The 25281-nt window shown below is 47.2% G+C and overlaps 1 protein-coding gene across 2 annotated transcripts in view; it reads right to left on the minus strand.

Moving 5' to 3' along the window:
• UBE2E1 (ubiquitin conjugating enzyme E2 E1) overlaps positions 1-21343 on the minus strand; it is a 65044-nt gene extending 43701 nt beyond the window's left edge. The window contains exons 1-3 of one of the 2 annotated variants that reach the window (XM_061134690.1): positions 21188-21343; positions 20114-20298; positions 16553-16603 (exon numbers count right to left, since the gene is read on the minus strand). In XM_061134690.1, the coding sequence (XP_060990673.1) occupies positions 16553-16603; positions 20114-20265 (203 nt within the window). In that variant the 5' untranslated portion in view covers positions 20266-20298; positions 21188-21343. The remainder of the gene's footprint in view (positions 1-16552; positions 16604-20113; positions 20299-21187) is intronic. The other variant, XM_061134691.1, reaches the window with a different exon arrangement.
• Positions 21344-25281: the final 3938 nt, after the last annotated feature.

Here is a 25281-nt window from a genome sequence, read left to right on the forward strand (position 1 = left end):
GCACAGAAAGCTTAGACGGAAGGGAGGGATGACAAAAAGAAAACACGGAACACAGTTCTACCCTAGGAACCCTAACACACGGCGTCCAGTCCACTGCCTGCTCGATGCCATTTTATGTTGAGAACATCGACCTCGATACAATCTAACTCAGTGCTATACATACAGACACAAATAAATGCTCAGTTCATAATTTTAGTCAAATAACTTTCAGGACTTCCCTGGTGGCACAGTGGTTAAGAATCTACCTGCCAAAGTGGAGGACACAGATGGGACCCCCCTGGGCCACGGGGCGACTGAACCCGCGCACCACGCCGAGCCCGTGAGCTGCAGCTGCTGAAGCGCGCGCCCCAAGAGATGCCACTCGGACAACTCGAGAAAGCCCGCACAAAAGCAACGACGCCACAGCACAGCCAAGGAGATGTCTTTCCTAATTTTCTTTCAAATTTTCTTTTCCTGATGGTGCCTGCTACTCTTTAACATTTTATCGCAAAAAGTAACTTACATCTATCTCTTTTTAATATAATGCAGCAACTTCGATGCCTTCACCAGTGAATGCAGATGCCCGCACGACCCAACAAAGAACCCACACGACCCCTCACAGAGGGAGTGTGGGGTGCTTCACCCAAAGGGCAACGGGACACCTCCAGGTTTTAAAGAGAAATGCATTGGTGATTGAACCTACGCTGGAGAACACAGAGAGGTAAATGGCCAGCTTGACCAAACAAAGTCAGTAGCTAACTTGTGAATAACCCCGTCTTTTTAAATCTAAACAGTTCAGCGGAGTAAAAACTGAATGGGCAGTATCATGAAGTGAGGTCTAATTCAGAGGATGGTTAGGGAGGCAGGCTCTGATGGGCCAGGACCTAAACACCAGCTCCCCCAGTTAAGAGCCAAGTGATCTTGGGCAAGCTACCTGACCATTTTAAGTTTCTCTTTCCTCATCTCTAAAATGGGAATAAAAATCATACTGACACGTTAGCTGCTATCATTACCAAGTTTTAAGCTATTTTTTAAATCTCCACAGCACAGAGTATGAGGCAGAAAGCAGCTGAACTAAGATACAATATGTACGTGAACTCTGAAGAGTTGTCCAGGGGACTTCTCCTGGTGGTCCAGAGGCTAAGACCCTGCACTCCCAAGGCAGGGGGCCTGGGGTCCAACCCCTGAACAAGGCAGCTAGAGCCCACGTGCCACAACGAAGGCCAGGCACAGTCAAAAACACAACTGTTAAAAAAAAAAGAGCTGTCCAGAGTACCACAAATCAGGCTTCCCACTGTTCCTTCACTATTCTGCATAAAGTGAATACCTAGAACATTGGACACATTCATTCAAAATATAATTATCACAGTTCTTTTAAAAAGTGAAAGTCAAAGTGAAGTCGCTCAGTTGTGTCTGACTCTTTGCGACCCCATGGACTGAAGCCCACCAGGCTCCTCCATCCATGGGATTTTCCAGGCAAGAGTACTGGAGTGGGTTGCCACTTCTGTCTCCAGGAGATCTTCCCAACACAGGGATCGAACCTGGGTCTCCCGCATTGTAGACAGACGCTTTACTGTCTGAGCCACCGGGGAAGTCTCTGTTCATTTAAAAGTCAAACATAATTACTTGAAGCATTTTTGTATTGATTATTTTGTATTATTGGTGTAGCTTCCCTTCAAGCAAATACCCATGTTTCATATGCACTGAAATTGTGTCCCCTTTTAAGAATTTTGGATGACATGCATAAATTTTAAGTGTGTAATTTTTTCTATAATGGTAAATAAGTGAGAAACAATTTCCTAGAGAGACCTCTTAACTTAGCTGTTATTAGGTTAGTCGAAAAAAATCATGAGAACCATTTCTTCAGTAAGAAAACCTACTCTTCTGTAAGAAATGATGTAATTTCTTATCAATGCAACTCCAAACCTCCCAGAATCATTTATTAGGATAGGTTGGAATTACATTGATTTTACAGGTCATTTCTCTAACAGCAGAATTTCAGCAGCAGAATGTTCAGACACACACCTGAGAATGATTATAACACTAATCAATGTATTAGTAACATTACCTGTGTTTGGCCTACATGCCCCTTTTCGTCCAAGTATTTCCACTTTCATTAACTAAACGGTAGGGCAAACTGTCACTCCACAGAAGAGTCTACCAAATCAAGGACACGGCCCCACGGCCCCAGCACACAGACGCGGGGCTTCAGCCCGCGGAGATGAGCCTGTCAGGACGGTGGGAACTGAGGCGGGTCTGGGAGGACCCCGCAGGCTGCACCCGGCCCTGCTCTGCCTGCGGCTCCTGCTCTGCTGGGGAGGGAGGCCGAGTCCCGAGGCTCCCCCCAGCAGCCCCACGCCACCTGCCCTTCAGCTGGAAGCCGGGCCAGCAGGGGAGACCCAGCGAAGAAGCTGCTTCTGTCGGCGGCGCCAACGTCACAGGGCAGTCACACCCCCGCCCACCCAGTAGTCAGAGAGGCGAGCGGAGATTTCTAGATATGAGATATCTAGATACAGTAGGTATGACAGATCTATCCTATCCAGGTATAATAGAAAGCTATATAAAGAAATGTCAGGGAATCTTGTTCATAAGGCAAAAAACAAACAAGAATATTTACAAAGAGTAACTCCATGAGCTCTCTTTTTATGAGCTGGAAATTTTGGGTGAGACTAGGCCAATCATGGTGGTATAGACCACTCCTCTGTTTAAAACTGTCCAATGGCCTTCTACTGAAATCAATACAGTCTGACGGCTGCCCACCTCATCTCCTCCTACTCTAGACCTCATGCATAATGTCTAGTCTTCTATTTGTTGCCTTTGGGCTTAAAAATGTCCTCTCATGGCTGGCTCCTTGTCATCACTCAGGGCCATCTCTCCCAACTGGCATCAACCAATGCTCCCACTGGCCCTGTCACTCACTACGCCATTACTCTATACTAATTTCTTAGCACTGCTACCTGAAATTACTTTTTGTACACTTTCCTCCCAGCTTTACTGAAAAGTAATCCGCATACAGCACTGCATAAGTTTAAGGCATACAGCATAACGTTCTGACTTCTGAATACATCATGAAGTGATGATCACCGTAAGTGATATCCATCATCTCATTACAGATACAAAATTAAAGAAACAGAAAACATTTTTTTTTCTTGTGGTAAGAACTGTTTTATACATTTTTAACATTGTTCCTCCCTCCATATGCATGTAAGCTCCATGAGCACTTTTCCAGTGAAGCCTCTATCTGGTGTGCCTGGCACAACAGGAACTGCCCACTAAGTGTCAGGATGAGCGGCTGTGTGTGGTGTAGACCAGCGGAACACAGCTGTGTCTGAAGTCAAAAGGCCGCCGGCTACAGTACACCAGGGCAGACTCTGAGCAGAGACTTGCAGAGGGATCCACAGGCCCCAGGGAAACAGGCGGGGGGAGGGGAGGGGGGGTACCCCGCCCACCCCAGCTAGTCACTGATAACCACCAGGCCTCAATACACTTGCAAAACTAGTAATAAGATTAAACTGGAACAAACAAAAATCTGTCATTATCACAGACAATTCTTGTGATGCAAATCACGTGTATTCAGGATGTCATATGTTTTTAAAAGTCATTCAAGGAACATAATTTACTAATCTACTGGGCCTGGAGAACATCTGTTGGGGGAACGAACCATACTTTCAAATTTCAGGCCAATAGCAATTCATAGAGTCTGGAGACACACAATCACATCTCTTCCTCAACAAGTCCAGTGTCACAAACCTTTCTGGTTCAAGTGAATGTGTTCAGAACAAACAGAACACTTCACCCAACTGGCTAACTTTTTTGTTCTGAAGGGATGGGGGGTGGGGGAGGAGGCGCAGAGCAAGGAATAAGGAAGCTAGAAAGCAAAGCGACAAAGATTTCAGCCCGAAAGGAAGTGGTAGACTAAGCCTGCATTATGTCATTAAGTCTCAAGATTTGACTTAGCCCTTTGAACAAGACAGCATTTCTCTTCCTGCACCTCCAGGTCAAAGTGTTACCATCGCACTGCATGGGCATGTTCGACCTCAGACAAACTTCAGAACTGGAGGGGCTTACTACCAGGTTACAAAGTTTAACCTTTGAAAGCAGAGTTGGACTATAACCTCTAACTGTAGAAAGGTTTCAAGAAGAGCCCTGGGAAAAGACAAACATAGTACTTGTCACCTGTGAATGAAAATTCACTCATCTCATAGTAAACAGGATATAGAAACAGAGAGAAGGGAACATCCAATCCTCCAAGCTACAGAATTTCCATCCTAACAATTGATTTGGCCTCCAAGACCTTAATAACTTTTTAGGGTTTCTTTCATAACCATGTATTTTAACTTGCAGGCACTATGAGACAGTATTTCCTCCCAGTATGTCTAAATGCAAACAATTACAGTTCACGGCAGTAAAAGAAATTCTTACACCTACACAGCATCCAACAGCCATGGCCAGGAAGAACAAAAACCAATTTCAAATTCTGGCTCTAACAAGAACTGTGTCCTTAGCGGACGGTTTATTTTAAGACTGGCCCACATCATCTGCCAGTCTGCTGTTCAGTTACTCAGTTTTATCTGACTCCACGACCCCATGCTTCCCTGGTGGTTCAGACGGTAAAGCGTCTGCCTGCAAGGCGGGAGGCCTAGGTTGGAGCCCTGGATTGGGAAGATCCCCTAGAGGAGGAAATGGCAACCCACTCCGGTATTTTGGCCTGGAGAATCCCCTGGATGGAGGAGTTTGGTAGGTTATGCCCACAGGGTCACAAAGAGTCAGACATGACTGAGCGATTTCCCTTTCACTACGACCCAGTGGACTATAGGCCAGGCTCCTCTGTCCATGCGATTCTCCAGGGAAGAATACTGGAGCAGGTTGTCATTTCCTTCTCCAGAGAATCTTCCCTACCCAGGGATGGAACCCATTATCTCCTGCAATGGCAGGTGAATTCTCTACCACTGAGCCACCTGTGAAGCCCTTGGCAATGTTTACTATGTAATAAATACATTTTGGATGTGAAAACATCTCAGTATTCTGAGCTACAAAGCAGCAGCACTTTCTGGGGGCCTGCCAATCAGGCTGAAGAATAAAAGTATGCATTCTGAGGACTTTCCTTAAAAGGGTTACTCAGGAAAAGGACCAAGGCCAAAGCAGAATCATATACTGTCAATAATACAAGGCACTGCCGTCTTTACTGCCAGTCTCTGCTCACACATGACTATCGCCACTTAAGGTACATCTGCTGAACTGTTTACTTAGGTTAGAGGGAAAGCTCTCTCTCATGTATATATATAAAAAAATCCTCCTGGGTGCTTGTTATAAAACAAATGTTTTCTTTCAGAATCTTTGATGGACACTACTTTAATGATCTTCTTTAGGATAAATGTGTTCTAGCAGAGTCAGCTAAGAAATAAAATTTTACAAAGCCAATTCCAGTAACTTTCCTAACACTGACATACATTTCCATAAAGGAGGAAGGGTTATGAGTGGTGACAGGAGAAATTTAAGTTATTTGGGGAGCAAAGTGCCATGTAACCAAAACCCTTGTGGTTCCACAGTTACCGTCTGTCTTCCTCTGCCATACCTAATGCTTCTGTGATTCTAACAAATACTCTGAACTAGCTGAATGTCTCCCAACCCAGAAAATCTCTTTATTCTGTCATCAACTCCCACAGCTTTGCTCTCACTCTTCCAGGAGGTCTAAGCCACTAACTCACCCAAACGACCCCATCTACCGGACACCTCCATCTCACCACGTGAGCCAGCACCAGGACTCAAGTCTGAAGTTTCCCACCATACAAGCAAAGATGGTTTCTCTGTGTCAACTTTAACTTACAGATTTGAGAAAATTATTTGAATAAGAGAGATCATAAATAACTTCTCCTCCAAGCACTCATTTACTATAAGGACCTCTCTTTTAAAAAGTGAAAAAAATCAATCACAATCCAAAACCCCACTTTTGAACAAAGCTAATGTCAATGAAATACAGTGTATTTTGGAGACTAAAAATGTAGTGCTTTGACTGACAACTTTTGTGAGGTGAATAAACAGACACCAACTAGATCCCTTAGGACAGCTGTGGAATCCCCCCACCCCTGCTCCAAATCGGAATGGGAACCTGGCATCTGGTTTCTCTGCATAACTGCTATTTAAACATGTGGCTCTGACGGGAGGAACTAGGGAAGATCAGCATTTGCATCGTCTCATAGGGAACTGTTATCCACGCGCAGCAGTAACTCTAGGTGTCTCACTGTCCCCGGCTTAGGGTGTATAATTTACAAGTATGTGTCTTGAGAATCAACCTCAGAAAAAGGGTCAATTTCAATTATCAAGTTAACCGCCCCAAGAGTGCCTGGGATAATCTGAAACAAATTAATAAAATGGGACTGGAAGATGAATGGAAAGGTGATGCTTGTACGATCTTTAAGAGTTCCAGGTACATTCAACATAAAACAACGTTAACAGTCAACCTTAAAAGGGTGAAAAAAAAAATCGACTATGATGCATAACTTCTGCTGTGTTAAAAGTAAACAAATAAACCCACTTATTCTAGTGCACTCACAAGTGTGAAGAGCACAGAACACTGCAAATCAAAGGAGGTTAAAAAGTTTAAGGATGGCAGCAGCAATTTACTGATTTTCCAATTTATCCACTACCTAGTATTTTCAAACCAAGTCCAGCAAAAGGGATTTATCAAAATAAAATATATGACCCTCCGCACTGTTTACATATGGTATCCACACCACAGTGTTAGCTGTGACGATTACAAAGGCCTTGAATCTAGGAAAGCAGGAACTTCTCTAGTGGAAGGAGAGAGAAGGACCCCCCCCCCCCCAATCCTTTTGAGAATTCGCTGAAAATGATAGACCCCCCTCTCCCAAGAGAAATAACATACACAATGTTAAGAACAATTAAACTAGTGTAAAAATCTGGCAACACTGAATCACTTCCCTGGATAAACACAGTGAAAGCTGCTAGCTGGGAAGAGTAACACAAACACCTTTTCCTTCTCGACAGTCAGCGCCTCTACTGGATCGGTCTCGTGAAGGTCACCAACCACGAGAAGGTGTAAAACCCAACAGATGCCTGCTGGTCTCCGCTTCGCCCACCTCAGCAGCACTGCTTCAGAGCTGATGGCCACTCCACTCAAAACTCCTCCCACTCGCTGCTTCCTCACCCCCATCTCTGCCTTCTCCTTCTCTGTCTCCTTTTCTGGCTTCTCCTTGAGCCTCCACCACTTCTGTCTAAAAGACGTCCAAGTCTTCATCCTGAGCCCTCTTCTCACACCTTCCTCTCCAGGTGAGCTGGAGACATCCAAGAACCTCTATGAGCTGACTTCTCCCAAGGGTACACCTCTCAAGTCTCTGGGTCTAGAGTCCATGATACTCCTCTGAAAAAGCAAAGGGAAGTTGCTCAGTCGTCTCCGACTCTTTGCGACCCCTCCATCCATGGGATTTTCCAGGCAGGGGTACTGGAGTGGGTTGCCATTTCCTTCTCCAGGGGAACCTTCCCAGGAATCAAACCCAGGTCTCCCACATTGCAGGCAGATGCTTTAACGTCTGAGCCACCAGGAAGGGTGACTGATGTGCCGAATTACAGAAAAGGGCTTAGGCCTGGCCCAGGAGAGTTCTGCATGCCAGTAATTACAGTATTAATGAACCGTATGCTGCCCAGGTAACAATACCCAGTGATAACTTCAGTTATGCAAAGTCAACAGGCCCTTCCTGACGGAGACATCACCTTGGCCTCCTCCAAGTTTATCATAAGCTATGAAGTGTGGCACAGGGCTTCCCTGGCGGCTTAGTGGTGAAGAGTCCACCAAGAATGCAGGAGATGAGGGTTCGATTCCCTGGTCGGGAAGATCCCTGGAGGAGGAAATGGCAGCCCACTCCAGGGTGCCTGCCTGGAGAATCCCACTGACAGGGGAGCCTGGCAGGCTACCGTCCATGCAGTCACAAGCAGCGGGACATGACTCCATGGGTAAACAATGACAAAGTGTGGCAGGGCCTCTGCATACGCTTCAAGCAAGGAGCTGTCCGCACACGGCAGCCCCCGGATTGCAGTCTCCAGCAAGGAGCCCTGGTGAGTGCCTCAGCCTCTGGAGGAGGCGGGTTCCTGGGGCGAGGCGCACAGTTTGACAGCAGTCACCGGGCCGGCTGTTTCACTTCAGAGCACAGCTGCACGGGACAGGTGAACAAGCACGGGCTCATCACGCAGCCCTGCTCACTCGCTGATGGCGGGGAATCTGTCAGATGCCTCCGGCGGGTGCCAGCACCTCCACGTAACCCACCCTGGAAAGGCTCTGGACACAGGGAGCCGCTCCGGGAAGCCCAATTTACTCAGCACCCCTAAACCCATGCTCGCTTCTTGGCAAACAGTCATCTTTTGAAGACAAAACGCATGAACAAAGGTACTGGTATTTTCTGCACACATCTTCCCAAACTAGCCACAGCACCGTCTTCTGTACCACACAGCGTTCCTCTGTGATGCCAGCAAGGTGAAAATTGCCCAGACAGACTGGCAGGGTCCTCGGAAGACTGCCAGCAATGGACACCTGTAAAATGCGGCCCCATTTCTCCAGCTCTCTCCAGTACTTTCTGAAGAGGGTAATGAGAACGTCCCATTAAACTATCAGACTCAAGCTGGGTTTCTGTGCTTGTATTTTAGTCTAACAAACATGTATTGTTGTTTATTTACTCTCTCTTGGACAATGTAGGGATGCAAAGACGTAATCCCTGCTCTCAAGGAACGTCAAGTCTCCCAGGAAAGAACAAATGGAAGAACACTGGCGACAGGGGCCGCTTTCCCAGCAGCCGGAGTGTTCCTCGAGGACCACGAAGGCTTCGGTCCTCTAGACACAACCCCTCCATCCGCAGGCTCAGACCGGCAGCCTTCCAAAACACGCGATTTCCCACTTACCGCCTCCCAGGTGGCGCTAGTGGTAAGAACCCACCTGCCAATGCAGGAGGCAGAAGAAACAGGGGTCTGAGCCCTGGGCCGGGAAGAGCCCCTGGAGGAGGGCATGGTCACCCACTCCAGTGTGGCTGCCTGGAGAAGCCCATGGACAGGAGGGCCTGCCGGGCTACAGTCCACGGGGTCGAAAAGAGCTGGGCACGACGGCAGTGACTTAGCTCTCACTCACCCATCTCAGTTCTGTATCCTATTGTCTTCCCTACAAATTGTGTTCAAAGAACACTACCTCTCCCGCTCCTGCCTTCTCACTTTTTCCCTCTCAGTCTACAGAGCAGGCTGTTATACTTTAAGTCCACAGGGAAAACTTCCTTGCCTCCCCCACGACTCACAGCTCTCCCCTACTTGACATCTGTGTTGGCAGGGCCGCGCTGCTCCCCGCTCCCAGTGCAGATCTCAGTCCTCCTCCCGGGGCCATCGGGCGGACCTCATCACCCACCTTCGCATCTACCAGAGACGCCCAGGGCCAGCCCCAGCCCCAGCCCCGGCGTTCCGCCAGCCCACCTCAGACTCAATGCACAGAAACCCACATACAGGCATCCCAACGCCCGCAGATCACTGCCAAATGGTTCTGCAAAATAAATATATAGAGATGAGACAGAATCAAAGCACAGATGAAGTTTTAACAGTTGATGTATGGGGGTGAAGGCTGGAGCTCCCTGTAATACTCTTTCAACTCTTCCGTAGTTTGAAAGTTTTCAGATTTAAAAAGTTGGGGGGAAAAGAATATGTAGGATCAGAATAAAGACAGGAATCGTGGTTGCTATCCTTTGGGCAGTTTGTAAGTCTAACCTGACTAATCTACAATAGGTGAGGGAGATCTGAGAGCTCGATGACGGATGATAATAAACCTAAATGTACCATCAACACGCAAGTCCCGACTGATGGCCTACCAAGGAGCAGCACTGCGCTCAGCGCTGTGTGTAGGGGGTCCACGAAGCACTCGGCCCGGGAGCAGGAGCCAAGCTTCCAGCCCCCCGCTTGTGCTCACGGCACCACCGTCTTCCCCGGGCCCCTGAGCCCTCTCCAGGCCCCATACCTCAAGAGTTGGCCAAGTTCTCTGGTTCCAGTACTCTCCACCGCTCCCCCTCCACTGAGGCCACCGCCTGTCCCCATCCCAGGCCCACCGGCCCTCCCACCTGGACTCTGTGGCAGAAGTCCCACGCAGTCCTTGCTTCTCTGTCCAGATGCTCAGCTCTAACTGGATCATACCTCCGGTTCAAAGGGTCTCTGGCGACCCGCCAGCACCAGAAAGTCACATCCGCAGCCTCCCGGCGACCCCGAGGAGCACACGTGTCACCGAGGCTTCTCCCGCTCCCTCTCACTGCCTTGCTTCTGGCTGTGTAGTTGTCCAGTTGGGGCCGACTCTTCGCAACCCCATGGACCATAGCCCAGGCTCCTTTGTCCATGGGCTCTCCCAGGCAAGAATTCTGGAGTGGCTTGCCATTTCCTTCTCCAGGGGATCTTCCCCACCCAGGGATGGAACCCACGGCTCCTGCTGGTCGGGAAGGCTCTTCACCACTGAGCCACCTGGGAAGCCCCTGGCCACACGCTGGCTCCCTGGCGCCCAGCAGTGCCCTGGCTGCTTTCCTGTGACCCCGGGGCCTGCATGGGTGCCCCTTCTCCCCCAACAGGGTCTCTCACTCTCCGCATTCACTTCTGCTCTCCTGCACGGCCCCAGACACAAACCCTCATATCAGGTCACAGTAATATCGCACTCCTCTGAACCTTTAAAATAATGTCACATGCACTCACTACTTTGTAAGTACTACTGACACTTCCAAGTACAATCCAAAATCTTATGTGCATTTCTTACCAAGATTCCTAAACAATGAAGTCCCTGAAGGCAATGACTTTTCACATGTGACAGGCACTCAAGGTTTATGACAGGAACCTAACATTCTGTTACACAAATCCAAAAAACCTGTAGCATTGCCTCCTAAACTATGAACAATTTTCCCTTAAGATGCCAACATTTTAACAGCAGTCTAGTCTTTTTCTTTTCCTTCTTTTAGTGTGGTAAAATATATAATACAAAATTTGCCATTTTAAACCACTTGAAAGTGTAAAATTCAGTACCATTAATTATAATGACAACATTGTGCAACTATCACCACTATCTGTTGGCAAAATTTTCATCACCCCAAACAGAAACTGCCCCTGTTAAGAAATAACTACCGATTCTCCCTTCCTCCTACCCCTGGGAACCCTCCAATCTGCCTGTTCTAATTATGTCATCATGTAAGTGGAATCGTGTAATAATATTTGTCCTTTTGCCTAGCTTATTTTCAAGCTCATTCATGGTATATAGCATGAATCAGAACTTCATTCCACGGGCCTTTCTTGGCAGTCCAGTGGCTGACTCTCGCTTCCACTGCTGCGGGTGAGGGTTCGATCACCCCTCACTCCCCGGGGGGAACTGAGATCCCACGTGCTGGGCAGTGCAGCGGCGGGTGGGGACAGCTTTTTGGGGCCGAAAAATATTCCATTATACGGACAGACCACATTTTGTGTATCCGCTCATCTGCTGATGGACACTTGGTTATTTGCACTTTTTGACTACTATGAGCAGCTATGAACACTGACTCAATGCCGAGTCCCTGCTTTCAATCCTTTTGGGACAACACTTAGGAGTAGAATTGCTGGGTCACACAGGAATTCTTTTTCGCTTTATGGGAAACAACAGCAGTATAGTTTGACAATTCACACATGTGGTCTTTTGGGAAGCACAACACCCACAGGACTTCCTACTCATTTAGGAAACAGTTCACTTTTGGACAGGTAACAGATAAATGAAAGACATATACAAGGAAGGCTGTTTTTCAGCAGGTAAGGTGAGACAGGGTTTTTGTACAGGAAGACTTCCGTTGAACCTGTTTCTTAAACCCAAGCAAGCACACAAAACACGCTTGGACGAAACGATCAGCCTTTACTACTCTAAGAAGAGGATCATCTCTTTTCAGCCCAAGGTGGGCAGCCTGGGATTTCTAAACTGACATCGCATTATTATTACCACCAATGCCAGGAGATTTTATAAAACCACAGAATACAACAATGTAAAGTCACAGACATGATCAGTGCTGACCCAGAGCACCCCTGTAAGGGCAAGGTCAGAAGAGACCTCTAGGAGTATCTTTCACTCCACAACTTCTGCATCTCAGTCTTTCAAAAACATACATTCTTATAATCATATAACAGCCTAAAATTGTACTTAAAATACAAGCAATAAAACGCAATGTTAGGAAAAAAGATGAGCCATTAAAGGGAGCTAAATGGGCAGTTCTAATAGAATCACCATCTTATACAATCAGAACACTCTTTATCTCATGTGAACTTTACAACACCATGAGGCAGGTCAGCCCAGTGTTCAGCCCTTTGAGTAAATGAGGAAAAGAAGGTTGAGAAGACTGCTTTACTTTTTTTTTTAATGCTCCTGACATTAGCCTTTGTATCATATTAAAAAAAAAGGGTGAGTTTAGCTGTAAAACTTTAAAACCACTGTATCTGATTACATTGTAGGTCTGCCCCCAAAATAAAAAGCACTGACTTAGTTGGGTTTATACAGAAAAATAATGCTCAAAATGTAATAAAGTCATCTCATATAAAAGGAAATTTTATTTTTATTATTCTCACCCATGTCTGAAATGTTTAGTGACTTCTCTAAGACACTTTGTCCTAAATCTTAATTTTTAGGTTTTGAGGCACTAAATGAGTATTTACTCAAAATTCTGATATATATAATAAGAGAAATCTGAAGTTTAAAGGACTTGTGCAAAATGTGTCATTTATTATGTGCAGACATACAGGCTACAGACATTTATGGCTACAGGTTAGTTATATAGCTATAACTAGTCAATTTAGCAAAGCCTGAGCCCCAGGCTGTAAATAACAGCTACAAAACTGACTCTAGTGGCCCAGAGTTCACCAGCTATCTAAAAGGCATAATTTTACAATCCAGTGCTTTAGGAAATCATTACAGTAGTTAAGACAGAATTCTTCTTCTAAAGGAGTGAGAGCCAAAATGCAGAGGGAAAAGCCTAAGCAAAAGCAGAGTACATGAACTGGGAAACTGGTTATGGTTATATTTATATGTACAAATGTAATAGCTCAGAGATACTAAGGAATTTGACTTTAATGGCAATACACAGTAATTTTTAAAATACAGTTTAAAATACTTTTGAGGTCACTGAATGTATGAAATAAGAGAATGAAAAAACTGGCTTAAAACTCAACATTCAAAAAACTAAGATCGTGGCATCCCATCCCATCACTTCATGGCAAATAGATGGCGAAAAAGTGGCAACAGTGACTTCTTTTCTCGGGCTCCAAAATCCCCGTAGACAGTTACTGTGGCCATGAAATTAGAAAACGCTTGCTCCTTGGAAGAAAAACTGTAACACATCTAGACAGCAGTTTAAAAAACAGAGACAAAGGTCCATCTAGTCAAAGCTATCTATGGTTCTCCCAGTAGTCATGTACAGATGTCAGAGCTAAACCATAAAGGCTGAGCGCCAAAGAACTGACACCTTTGAACTGTGGTGTAGAAGACGACTCTTGAGAGTCCCGTGGACAGCAGAGATCCAACCAGTCAATCCTAAAGGAAATCAACCCTGAATATTCACTGGAAAGACGCTGAAGTTCCAATACTTTGGCCACCAAATGCGAAAAGCTGACTCACTGGAAAAGACCCTGATGGTGGCAAAGATTGAGGGCAGGAGGAGAAGGAGGTGACAGAGGATGGGATGGTTGGATGGTATCACTGACTCAATGGACATGAGTTTGAACAAATCAGGGAGACAGTGAAGGACAGGGAAGCAGGGTGTGCTGCAGTCCACGGGGCCGCAGAGTAGCAGACAACTGAACAGCAACAATCGAATATATTCCTCATTTGGTTCTTCAAAAAAACTACTCAAAACACTGAGGATTTAACTTGATGTGCTCAAACATAACTTTGTGAGAAACTGCATTTCACACAAGTCTGGAAGTTCAGTAAGTTCACATATATTTGTCAAGTACTAAAATTACTCAACACATCCAGTGCACCTTCAGGAGAAGCAATTCTCCCAATGATTTGCAATAATCAATGGTTTACTGAGGCTACCATGTTCCAACTACTATACTTCAGTAAAGTAATGTAGCTAAATTTAAAGCCACACACTCAATAGTGACTAAAGAAAGGCAGCTCTACAAAAGCTTAATATACATTAATTAAAAGTTAATTATTCAACTCACTCAAAATAGAGTTTACAACTGTTGAAATTAAAAATATTTAAGAACCAAGCTATCAAGCTTTCATGCTGAGTAACATTAAGAAAATTATAAAGAAATAAACGTGCATACACTCAATGTATCACTTAATTCACACATTTTAATTGGAAGCTAGCTTCCCTGGTGGCTCAGAAGGTAAAGAATCTGCCTGCAATGTGGGAGACCCGGGTTGGATCCCTGGTGGGGAAGATCCCCTGGAGAAGGGAAAGGCTACCCACTCCAGTATTCTTGCCTGGAGAATCCCATGGACAGAGGAGCCTGGTGAGTTACAGTCCATGGGATTCCAAAGAGTTGAACACGAACTTCAAAAAGTAGCTTCAAATTATCCATTTCCATCTCAAATAACAATGTACATTAAAATAGTAAATGACTCAATCCTATAAGGTACCAACAGAAAACATAAAACCAAACTCGTTTAAGTTAGCTCACTATTGCGGTATTGTATAACATTCTGTCAGTAATACTAGTAAACCAACCAAAAGTAGAAATCATAGTTCACAGTACTTAAACAGCCCTACTGAAAAATGTCTTCAGAAAAATAAGGCAGTCTTCACTTTTAAAAATCAACATAATACACATTTCCCTCCCCAAATAAAAATGTCTTATGTTTTCTCTGAAACTGAAATTTTTTCAAAATGTTTAAGTATGTTAAAGCTTATCTCCCCACCACCCACAACCCAACATCCATCCAGTCTGGTGCTTCCCCTGGCCCCCAGGTGATGGATGGTCAGAGGTTTCACCTTGAAGGGTCTTCAGGAGGGTTTTCCAAGGATAAGAAGTTCTACATGTTGAGCAATACAAATCTCTCACAAGGGAACTCAGCTAAAATGGTAGGAAACTAAAGTGTACTGAGAACTGATTTTTTAAAGAAAATGATTAATCCCATGAAAACCTTCGAATTGTTTACAATTTTAAACTGTAAATTTAAGAAAGTAGTTTATGCCTTGATAAGCATTATTAGTTTTAAAACCATGCTTTAAAAACTTGGTGCCTAGATCAGCTAAAGCTGTCTGAACCCACAAGACACGCATGGAAGAGACGTGATATCCAATATGTGGGTGGTAAGGACAGGGAGCAGAGGTACCTCAGGGAATGCCCATGGGTTCACTACAACCAACCGAGGGGAGCCACAGGCCTCCAGCGGAACGAGGATGCCACCAAGATGAAAAAGGAAGCTATCCCAGCCCTAAGCCTGGCCCATTTCTCAACTGTTCAGAAGGACAGTCTGAAAAGATCCTTAATAGCCAAGAGAGAAATCCTCCAGAACGATTAACTGGCTACAAACTATAGGTTAAGGGCATTTCAAACTCAGAAAACAGGACAAGATTTTACAAAGGAACACTCCACACCTGGCCGACAGTAAGAACATGTTACGAAAACGGCAGTATTAAAGCTTCCCCCAATTAATCCATTAACCATAGCTTAGAAAGTTCAGTGTTCATAAGCAAAATATTCCCTTTAGTTTTTCAACCTGAATATTTCCACAGGCGCATTTTAAATTCTGTGTTTATCACCACTGTTACTTGGTAGTAACAACTTCTTCCTATGCCATATAAATTTACACTTCTAAAACACCACATCCTATTCCAATTATCAATCCTGAGAACTAAGAATTAGCTTAACCATTACAGTTAATTTTCAGACTGTGGCAGTAGAAGGGAATAATTAATCTCTCTCAAATGGCGCTATTGTAGTACGTAGTCCTTTCTCACTTCACGTTGATTTAGTAAAATCATCCAGTCTTCCACCTTGACCCAACAAAAGCCAAATGGCTATTTTAAACAAAATCAAGTCATCACCAAAACCTTCAAAAGCGTGTATCAAACTGTTTTGAAACTGAAACACGCATTATATACACACAGTTCGAGTAACGCAATTTTGAGGAGAAACACCGCTACAGAAGAGTTTAAATCTATGAAATAATTTAAAGTGAAAACCTCTTTATCAAAGCACAAGCTATATCCTGAATCGGTCAGCCCCAAGTCCAACACAAAAACGTATATAACGCAGCGTGTGGAGACGCAGTGTTACCGCTCTATTAGCTTGAGGACAAAGAGCAGTTTTCTGAAGTAAAACGTCCCTAAGCATCTAGAAGGTCTCCCAGCACCCTCAGGAGCCATGAAGGGGCGTCCCAAACGAGCACGCGGACAGGCGTCCGCCTCAGACCACCCGCCGCACGGCGGGCTCGGCGGCCGGAGCCTCGTCAGAGCGTTCGCCCAGGCCTGATCCCAGTGTGAGCTCGGGGTCAGCGCCCCGACCACCGCTGGCCAAAGAACAAAAGCAAAAGTTTGCAACCGAGAAGAAACCTGCAGTTCAGAAAGGAAAGCAAGGGAGAGGCGCTCACCTGCAGTTGGGCGGAGGGTCTAGAGTGATGTCCGCCAGCTCCTTCTGAATCCTGGATCGGGAGGCGAGGGGAGAGAAAGACAGCGGTCAGGGCGGCGCGCGCAGGGCTGACGCCCCCCCCCCCCCCGCCCAGGTTCGAGGCCCGCCTCGCGCACGCCGCACGGCTCCCGCTCGGCGGCGCCGCCGCGACCCTTCCGGAGCGCCTCGCTCGCGGCCGTTCTCCTGAGCCGCAGCAGACCGCGCGGGCGCAGCCCGCCCGCCCCGCGTCTCCCCCGCCCCGCACGGCGCCCCCCTCAGGCCGCCCGCGTCCCCGGGACGCAGCCAACATGGCCGCTCCCCGCGCGGCCCCGCGGGCGCTGACCGCCCTGCCGCCTGACCGTCGGGCGGGGGCGGCGCAGGCCGCGCGGCGCCCCCGGGACGGACCCCGCCCGCGGCGGGCGAAGCCGCAGGCCCGGCTGGGGACCCCCGCGGCCCGCCCCCGCCCCCCGCCCGGACACCCCGCCCGCGGCCCGCAAGGTGCACCGGCCGCCCGGCCCCGCTCGCCCGCACACCCTGGCGCCCCCCGCACTCCCTGGCCGCCCCGGGCCGCACCCAGCACGGGCTCTGAACCCGGGACCACCTCCCTGCCCCCGGGCTCCCGTCCCCGCAGCGCCCCGCCACTGCACGGAGCCCATCCCCCGCCCCGGGCCGACGCCGCCCGGCCTTCACGCCGGGCCCGGCCTTTGTCTTCGGCCTACCTAGGCGCCCAGAGCATCAGTTCAGAGCAAAGTTTGAGGCCCTGAAGCCTCCCCGCCACCTTCCAGACCAGCCTGCTGTCTTCATCACCTTTCCTGCCCCTATCGTATCAAGCCCTAAAGGGCTATGTTACAACTTAAAAATCCCACCTGGGCAGTACAGGAGTAGAACACGCACACAGTCTAAAAGCAATCAATCCCAACGGATGCTCTTCTCTTCCCAAAGGTTTTCTGAGGGTAGGACAGGGCTAGCTAGCTGCGACTGCAAAAGGTTTTATGAAGGCAGTTTTTTTCATTTATAAGTCAAGAGAAATTTACCTCGAATTGGGGTGGTGATTAGGGAAGTTCCTTAAACTTTCCGATTGGAGGACATTTCTTGTCCCCTACAAATCTGGTTAACTGTAGAAAGGGCTTTGCTATCTCTGGTATCTACTTATCTGTGTCCTGCTCAATTCTTTTTGCTATCGATCGTCATATCAGTTCTGGGACCTTGGCATCCCGGGTGTTTGACTCATTATTGTATGTTAGGCAAAGTTTGGATCGCGGGCTTCCTGATTCTTGACCTGCATCTACTAGAATGGTTATGTTATGTTAAGGCCTATGTACAGGGGCAAAAATCACCTCCCCCTAAGCACAACTGGTATAAATTCTCCTTGTCAATCCAATCTCTCTGATAAAATATTCACTGAAACGGGAGCTGTCTCTTTAATACCTAAAAAAGATAATACCAGACAGCTTTATCCACTTCATTTCTACAGCAAACATTCATACTACTTCTAGAGTACTGGGAAAAGACTTGTAAGAGTAATCCACACATGTTCCACAGAGTGTTTCTTATCCAGTCCACCTGCAATGCGGGCTTGGCCTTCAGCTGTGGACTAAAAACCAACAAGCAGTTTCCTTCTAATATGCAGTTAAGTAACCTTCTGTCGGCCAACTCGGGCTTCTCTTTCATTCTATCTCCTAGTATATGTGCCCTTCCCAATTCTACTCCTACCTTCCAAATCAGTTTCTCAGAGCAGCATCTACAGGGTTTCAGCGACCTCACGTTTCCCCTTGTTCTTTCGTGGATACGAGTCCCCCCCTGTTTTTTCCCCTTTACTATTAACCACAGCTCTGCCTTATGGTAACAGCCACTCTTTCAGCAAGATTCCCAGGGAGCTAAAGCTGATGTTAACTTGATAGATAAAATTACTGTTGGAAGCTTCCCACCTTTCATTTAACACCTACCATCTCTTTCCCAGGCATTTTCAAATGAGTTTTTAACTTCCTTAGCGTAAATGGACAAATTGTGTCTAATGAAGAAAAAAAAACCTGTCTCTAATTTGCTTACATAAAGCAGACAATTCTATATTTGACACCTGTGCCTTTATCCCCAAATATATTCCTGTACACTAGGGTAATCCGGCAAAATATAAAAATGCTAATGAACTAACACAAATATTTTGCCTTAGGTCAGGCCAAAAGCTGCCCTCAGCTTGGATCAGAGCGCCCGGAGAATGGGAGCGGGAATGGAGAGAAGGCTCCATCCAAAGCAGGCAGGGTAGACACCAGGCTCACAGAGAGCCAGCACGGGGCTGACCAAAGAGGGCCGCTCAGGACTCCTGGGAAGCTGAGATGCAATCAAACGACCCCTCTGAAAACGAGGATCTTGCCAAGGCACCTTGCCACTTAACTCCACCTCTACACTGTTCACAGTAAGCCAGAGCCTCTCCTTCATCTCCTGTGCTTAGGTCACCAAAGCATTTTATCAACTTTTCAAATTTCCAGTCAGGGAGAATGACAGGACAGACTTTCTAACTAAGAGTTTTGGTTCACTACTCAGTAGAGAGACCTGAAGCCTCCTGTTCCATCATCTCTATCTAAGCTACCATTTCGATTCCTTACTATCTTCCTGGTTCACCACTTTAAAGTTTAATGACTGTACACTGGACAACAGGATTTATGAAAAGGAATGGGGGCTCCAAGGAATCTGCTGTATACTAAGGCTCGTGGGGGTCCGAGGAAACTACTGAAGGATGATGGAGGTTAAAAGTAGCTTCCACCAGAGACATAAGAGGGAGAGAAAAAAGAAAAAGAGCTCCTGCTTGAATTCAACTTGTGTTGACAAAAGTATTTTTGTTTACAGCATAAAAGAAAACAGCATGAAAAAAAATTTGAGCTTCCCTGAAACTCAAGTGGAAGTTCTCAAAAAGAACAAAGAACCCCCAAAACAGCCTAGAATAACTAACTGACATAATTTATTGATTCATTAATTTGTCTCAACTCTCTAAATCAGAAAAATCTCTTTAAATCCCATCTGAAACATCCATCTCCACCTATTAAATTTTTTACTCTGCTAATGTGAGTTAGTTATTCCTTCCGCAATTTGTGAAGAAAGCACTATTCAAAGATAGATCCCATGTGCAACAGGTGAGAAGGAAGTAAGACGGTGATAGAAATCGTTGTAATAGAGCTGTCCGGGCAGGTATTAGTAATTAAGTGGGATGACAGTCTTGGGGAGGGTCACAGAGTAGTGATTAACAGGACAAATAATTTGAAATCAGACTTGGGGGTCACTAGTTAACACTCATGCGGATTCTTACAAACTGCAGCAAGACACGGGGGAGGCAAGCCACAACAGCTGCATGTAGACAACGATCAGAAGAAAAAACAGAAGCAGCAACAGAGAGAAATAATTCGGGCTTTCAAGGTCCTTTTTTCCCTTTTTATGAACACATAAGCTCTGAGGAGCGTGTAGGCTACCCTCACTGGAGGCGGACCCAGTGCAGCCAGAGGCCGTGCGGGCAATAGGAAGCCAGCTCTGGGGGCGGGGTGGGGTTCGGTACCTCTTGGCGCTGGTGGAGAGGAGTTTGGAGTTTTTGCTCATGCTGACTTTGCTCTCCTTCTTCTTGGGGGTGTTTGCTTCTTTCTCGGTTTGCTGGTTGGAAGACGAAGACGAGGAGGAGCTGGTGCTGGCCCTCGAATCGTCATCCGACATAGCGAACCCCCCGCCCCACCCCGCAAACAGCCCCTGCAGGGGGAGGGAGACAAAACATAAAGGCCGGTGTAGACACGGAACTCGGGCGCTGTCAGGAGGGCTCCGGCCCCGGCCGCCCCCCGCCCTCCACGCGCTTTCCCGAGTCTCCAGGCCCATCACGGCCTCCGCGAGTCGGACGCGGGCTGTTTGTCTGTATTCCCGGCCCCGAGTGGGGGCCGCGGTGGGGACCGGCCGGGAGGGCGGCGCGCCGCCCCCTCCACCGCCTCCGAGGCTCCCCTCTGGGCGGGGGCCGGGCCGGCCGGCCTCGGGCGGTGTGCGGCGGCCCCCGGGGGTCGCGGGGGCCGGGAGCGGAGTTCGGCGGGGCGGGGAGGCCGGGGAGGGGCGAGGGAGGAAGCCGAAACGGGGGACGGGGGCGGGGAGCGGGCGCCGGTGGGGGCGGGGAGCGGGCGCCGGGCGGGGGCGCCGAGGCCGGGCCCCCCCCAGTCCCGGGCTGGCCCCCGGGGGCGCGGGCGGGCGGGGGTCCCAGCACTCGCGCGGGCGCCGCCGGGGTGGGGGTGCGGGGCCTCCCCGGCGGAGGAGTAACAATGAGCGCGGCCACCCCGGGGGGTTAGCCCCGCGAGCCCCCGCCCCGGGGGCACGGGGAGCCCCTCCCCTCCCCCTCCGCGGGCCTCGGCGGCCACGGGGGGCTCCCGGGGCCGCGCTGACAGTTCGAGCCCCGGCGGCCCCCCCCCGCCTCCGCCGCGGACGGCCCCCGCACCCCACGCGGCCCGGGGTCCCCGCCCATCCCCCCGCGGGCGGGCCCGGCCCCCAGCCGCCCCACAGCCCCGGCCCCGCGCCCGGCGGCCGCCCGGGCGGCGAGGGGCGGCCCCGAGGCCCGGCGGCGCGGCCGGGGGCCGGCGGGCGGCGGGGGGGATCCCCGTACCTCTCTTTGTGTCTGGCTGCTCCGTGCCGCCGCGGCGGCTGCTGCTGCGGCTGCGGCTGGGCCTGGCCACTCGTGTCTCTCTCTCGCCGGGAGAGAAGCGGAAGTGCAGCAGCAGCAACTATTAAACAGGCAATGGCTTCCCCCGCCACACACGCTCGCCCGCGCCCCGCCCCGCCCCGCGCAGGCCCCGCCCCCGCGCAGGCCCCGCCCCGCGCCCCTCCCCCCGCACGCGCGCCCTCCCCCCCATCGCGCACCTCAGCACCTCGGGCGCGGGGCCGGGGGCCGAGGTCTCGCGTGGCCTGGGGACCCCGCCCCCGCCCTCGCTGGGAGGGGTGGGGGCGCCGAGAACTGCCCGGGGTGGGGAGCTGACCTGAGGAAGTCCTCCGGCAAAGGGCGTCTGCCAGGGGAACCCGAGGGTGGCCGACTGGTTTTAAAAAAAAAAGGTGATCTGGTAGCCAGGACTTCAGACGAGAGAATGCCCCCGGGAACTGCTCCTAAAAAGTGATCAGCCTAAGGGGAAATGAGAAATCCCACGACAGGCTTTCCTGTGGGCTGACCTGGCTTCTCCCTCTGACGGTTTACCTGCTAGGAGCAGAGGTCGGTACAGGCTCGCCTCTGAGAAACGGGACTTCTCTGCCAGACACGTGCCATTTTACAATTTTAGATATTTCCAGTCATTTTTATAGACAGAGGTGGTGTTTTCTAAAAGTGATTTCGTGACAGGTAAAACCAACCAACGTGCGATAGTCTCACGAACGTGAGAAATCAATGGGAATAAACTCTGTACTACTGCGTTAGACTGGATTTAGGATTTTTGGTGTCAGAATTTGGATTAAAAGTTTGGGGGACCGCTGTACCTTCTTCAGCTACAATACAAAGGCCATTCAAATAATCATACTATTTTTATAAAAGTCCCTCTAATTCTGAATTGTTCATTTAGTGTTCTTACCAAGATTAATTTTTTTAAGCCATCAAATTACAGTTATGTTTCTCACTTATTCCTCATTTCAATCGAAGGAAATTGAAGAAATACATCTGATGTTACACGTACTAGGTGTAGTACATTAAGCGACTGTCCAGTCACATTTCCATGGGCCACTCTAAATTATCTCATTCAAATTGCCATCCTTTTCCATGGCAACAGTGGCTTCAGTTACCACAGTACAACACAATTTATAAAGCCCGTGGCATATCCTCTAACCAGGAAAACAAGCATTCTTACCACCTAAACCCCTCCTAGCCCTCAACGTGAAACTCCAACTTTGTTAAGACTCATAAAGTAATTGTGCAGACTTCTTGCTCAACCCTTACAGGGAAACATGTACCTACCAAGAATTGTCATGGAATCAAGGCGGTAAAAGCTGAGAAAGAAAATATATATAGGTCATCATTTCAGCCTCCTATCTCCAGACAGAGCAATCCCTCAGTTGGTCAGATGCTTAGAAATTTTGAAAAGATCCCAGATGTGTGTTTGATTTCAGGAGTCCTAGTAGAGCATATAAAAATAATAACATTCTCTGCTGTATGTTATATGAAAACAACCCAAAAGAATCTGCTTAAAACCAGGCTGTATACATGTACTTTGGATGTAAAAGATATAAATTTAAGGGAAAACAATAAACAAACATGAACTCAGTAGGGATGAAAAGAAAAATCTGAAGACAGTTATTAAAATTGAGACTTCCTCTTAGGAAAATTTGGGTTTCTGATTCTTTAAAATACATGTCTACACTGTCAGTGTCACCGACTCAATAGACGTGTGTTTGAGCAAGTTCCGAGAGTTTTGGTAATGGACATGGAAGCCTGGTGTTCTGTAGTCCACGGGGTCGCAGAGTCAGACAGGACTGAGTGACTGAACTGAACTGAACAGTGTGAGTACAACTAGTGAAGAACGCAGGAAAAGAAAAGGTTTGATTTGCTCATATGACTGGGATGGTGGCTGAATTTTTTCTTTAATTTTGGTTTGTGTAAATCATATGTTTGGATACTAACTATAATAATATTTTTTTTGAAAAACCGAACGTGGTATTTTGCGTTTCATCGATGCTTGGATTAGACTGGTCCCTGGGGAAACAAATCATGAAATGGAAGGGACCCTCCTCTATAGGGGAGCGCCTTCCCAACCACCAGTCTGGAGGGACACTAGCTCTCTTTTGTGTCCTAGTCTTCTTATCTCTAACCCTGGTTAGTGCTTTATGATTCAGGAATGACCTGCCTGCCGAGGGGGGAATAAAAACCTCAAAATGTTAAGAAAAGAATCTGCTGCTCTCGGAAGACTATTCTTTATGTCAGGTTATTTTAAAACGACAGTTGTCTCTGTCATAAAAATAATAATAATACTTCATTTGTAACCTTCTAGCTCTTCTGCTTATTAGCTGCAAGGCCTAAGGAGCCAAATTGACCTCTCTAAGCCTCCCTTTCCTCATCTATGAAGGGCCATACCTGTGCCGTAGTGACTAGTGAGCTGCAAGAAAGAACAAATGTGTATCTATAATTAGATGGTTTATTAACTGTTGCTCAAAGTAAAGTATTCATAATCCCACCCTGATCCTACTTCTCAGGAATTTTGTTAGGACATGGGGTCTTTATGACTCAGTATTGATGACAGTATAAGAAACCTCCTCAGGAGAAAGATAAGAGTGGAGGAATTAGAGGATTGTATTTACCAAATGGGGCCTAAGATATAATATCTTGGAGTTCAAACTCCTCATGTTGCAGATGAAGAAATTCAGGCCAAGAAACCCGGTGTCTTATCCAAGGTCAAGCAGAAAGTCTGTGGCAGAATTACAGCTGTGGTCCATGGTGTCTGGAGATGACTTTGTTTCTTCTGGCAATGTTTGGTAGGGGGAAGAAGGGAGAGTCTCAACTATGTTAAAGAACAATATATTAAATATATTTACTGTATAAAGAACTCTGATAATATTTTAAAGAACATTAACAATCAGCATAGTTGTGAAAGTGGAAATAATGGAAGCTAGTGAAGGGAATCGCTGAACTTATAACATGTATTGTACTTGAACCAATTAATGATCACTATTGAAGTTCCCTGCTCCCTACTCTGAGAATAATCCTAATTATTTCTTTTATTTCATATTGACAGGCATATTTTAAGTAGGTACTACATTCTCATGCTATATTGTCCTGAAGAAAACAAAGGGTGTGCCAGGAAAATCTCCCTCCCCCCCTCCCCCCAACTCTGAAAGTCAAGGGCAGGCAAATGCGCATATATATAGTGGCTGCTTTGATAAGAAGGCTCAATCTACATTTAAAAGACGCATTCAGTCAAAAGGCCCATGTGGTGCAACACTCTGCCATCCCTGGGCTTTGAAATATTGGGCTCCAGTTTAGTAATGACTCTTTCTGATTCTCAAAATGATCCAGTTCCCTTCCTCAAGCCATCTTTAGAGTATCAAGTATGTTTAAATAGAAGCACTTGAAGTTCAGTGTATTGACTGATCCCTAGGAGGTGAAATGACATAGTTGATTCAAAAGAAAGAGACCCCATCTAACTTTCGAGCACTCTTGTTTTTGGTTTGTTGCTTGCACGGAACTTCAAATATTTCATGAAGCTATCGTTCTCTTTGGCCAATGTCACATTCAAAGAATTGTCAAGCAAATTAACATTTGTTACTATGACTTTTTAAAGCTACCTTATGACTTGTTAGAAAGACTTCCTTTTTTTTTTTTTTTTTGGTCAAAAGGAAAAAGCTCTTACGTTGGGAATGTAAAAAGAATTTCTATAAAGCTTTTCCGAAAAGATGGACTCACTGCAGATTTCATTCAACTTGTTTTATTTTATGTTGCTCCTTTGCTTGAAAAAGTCATTCCTTATACAAAAGGATAGAAGGATAAAGAAGATTTGCAAAGAAGGATCAATTACATGAAGCCTAATGAGATCTGGGGTTTTTATCTTCAATTTGGGTTGTTTTTTCCACAGGCTTTTTTTTTTTTTTTCAAAAAAAAAACCCAGTGATCCCTTTGAAGGACTCTAAGCATTGTCCGACTCTATTGGTCCTGAAGGTTGCTATCACAAAGCTAGGACAGAGCTAAATTATTTTTTTCTACCACATGGAGGCATTGAACAACCATGTGAT

Source organism: Dama dama, chromosome 32, assembly GCF_033118175.1.
Source record: "Dama dama isolate Ldn47 chromosome 32, ASM3311817v1, whole genome shotgun sequence".
In the NCBI taxonomy this organism is placed as follows: Eukaryota; Metazoa; Chordata; class Mammalia; order Artiodactyla; family Cervidae; genus Dama; species Dama dama.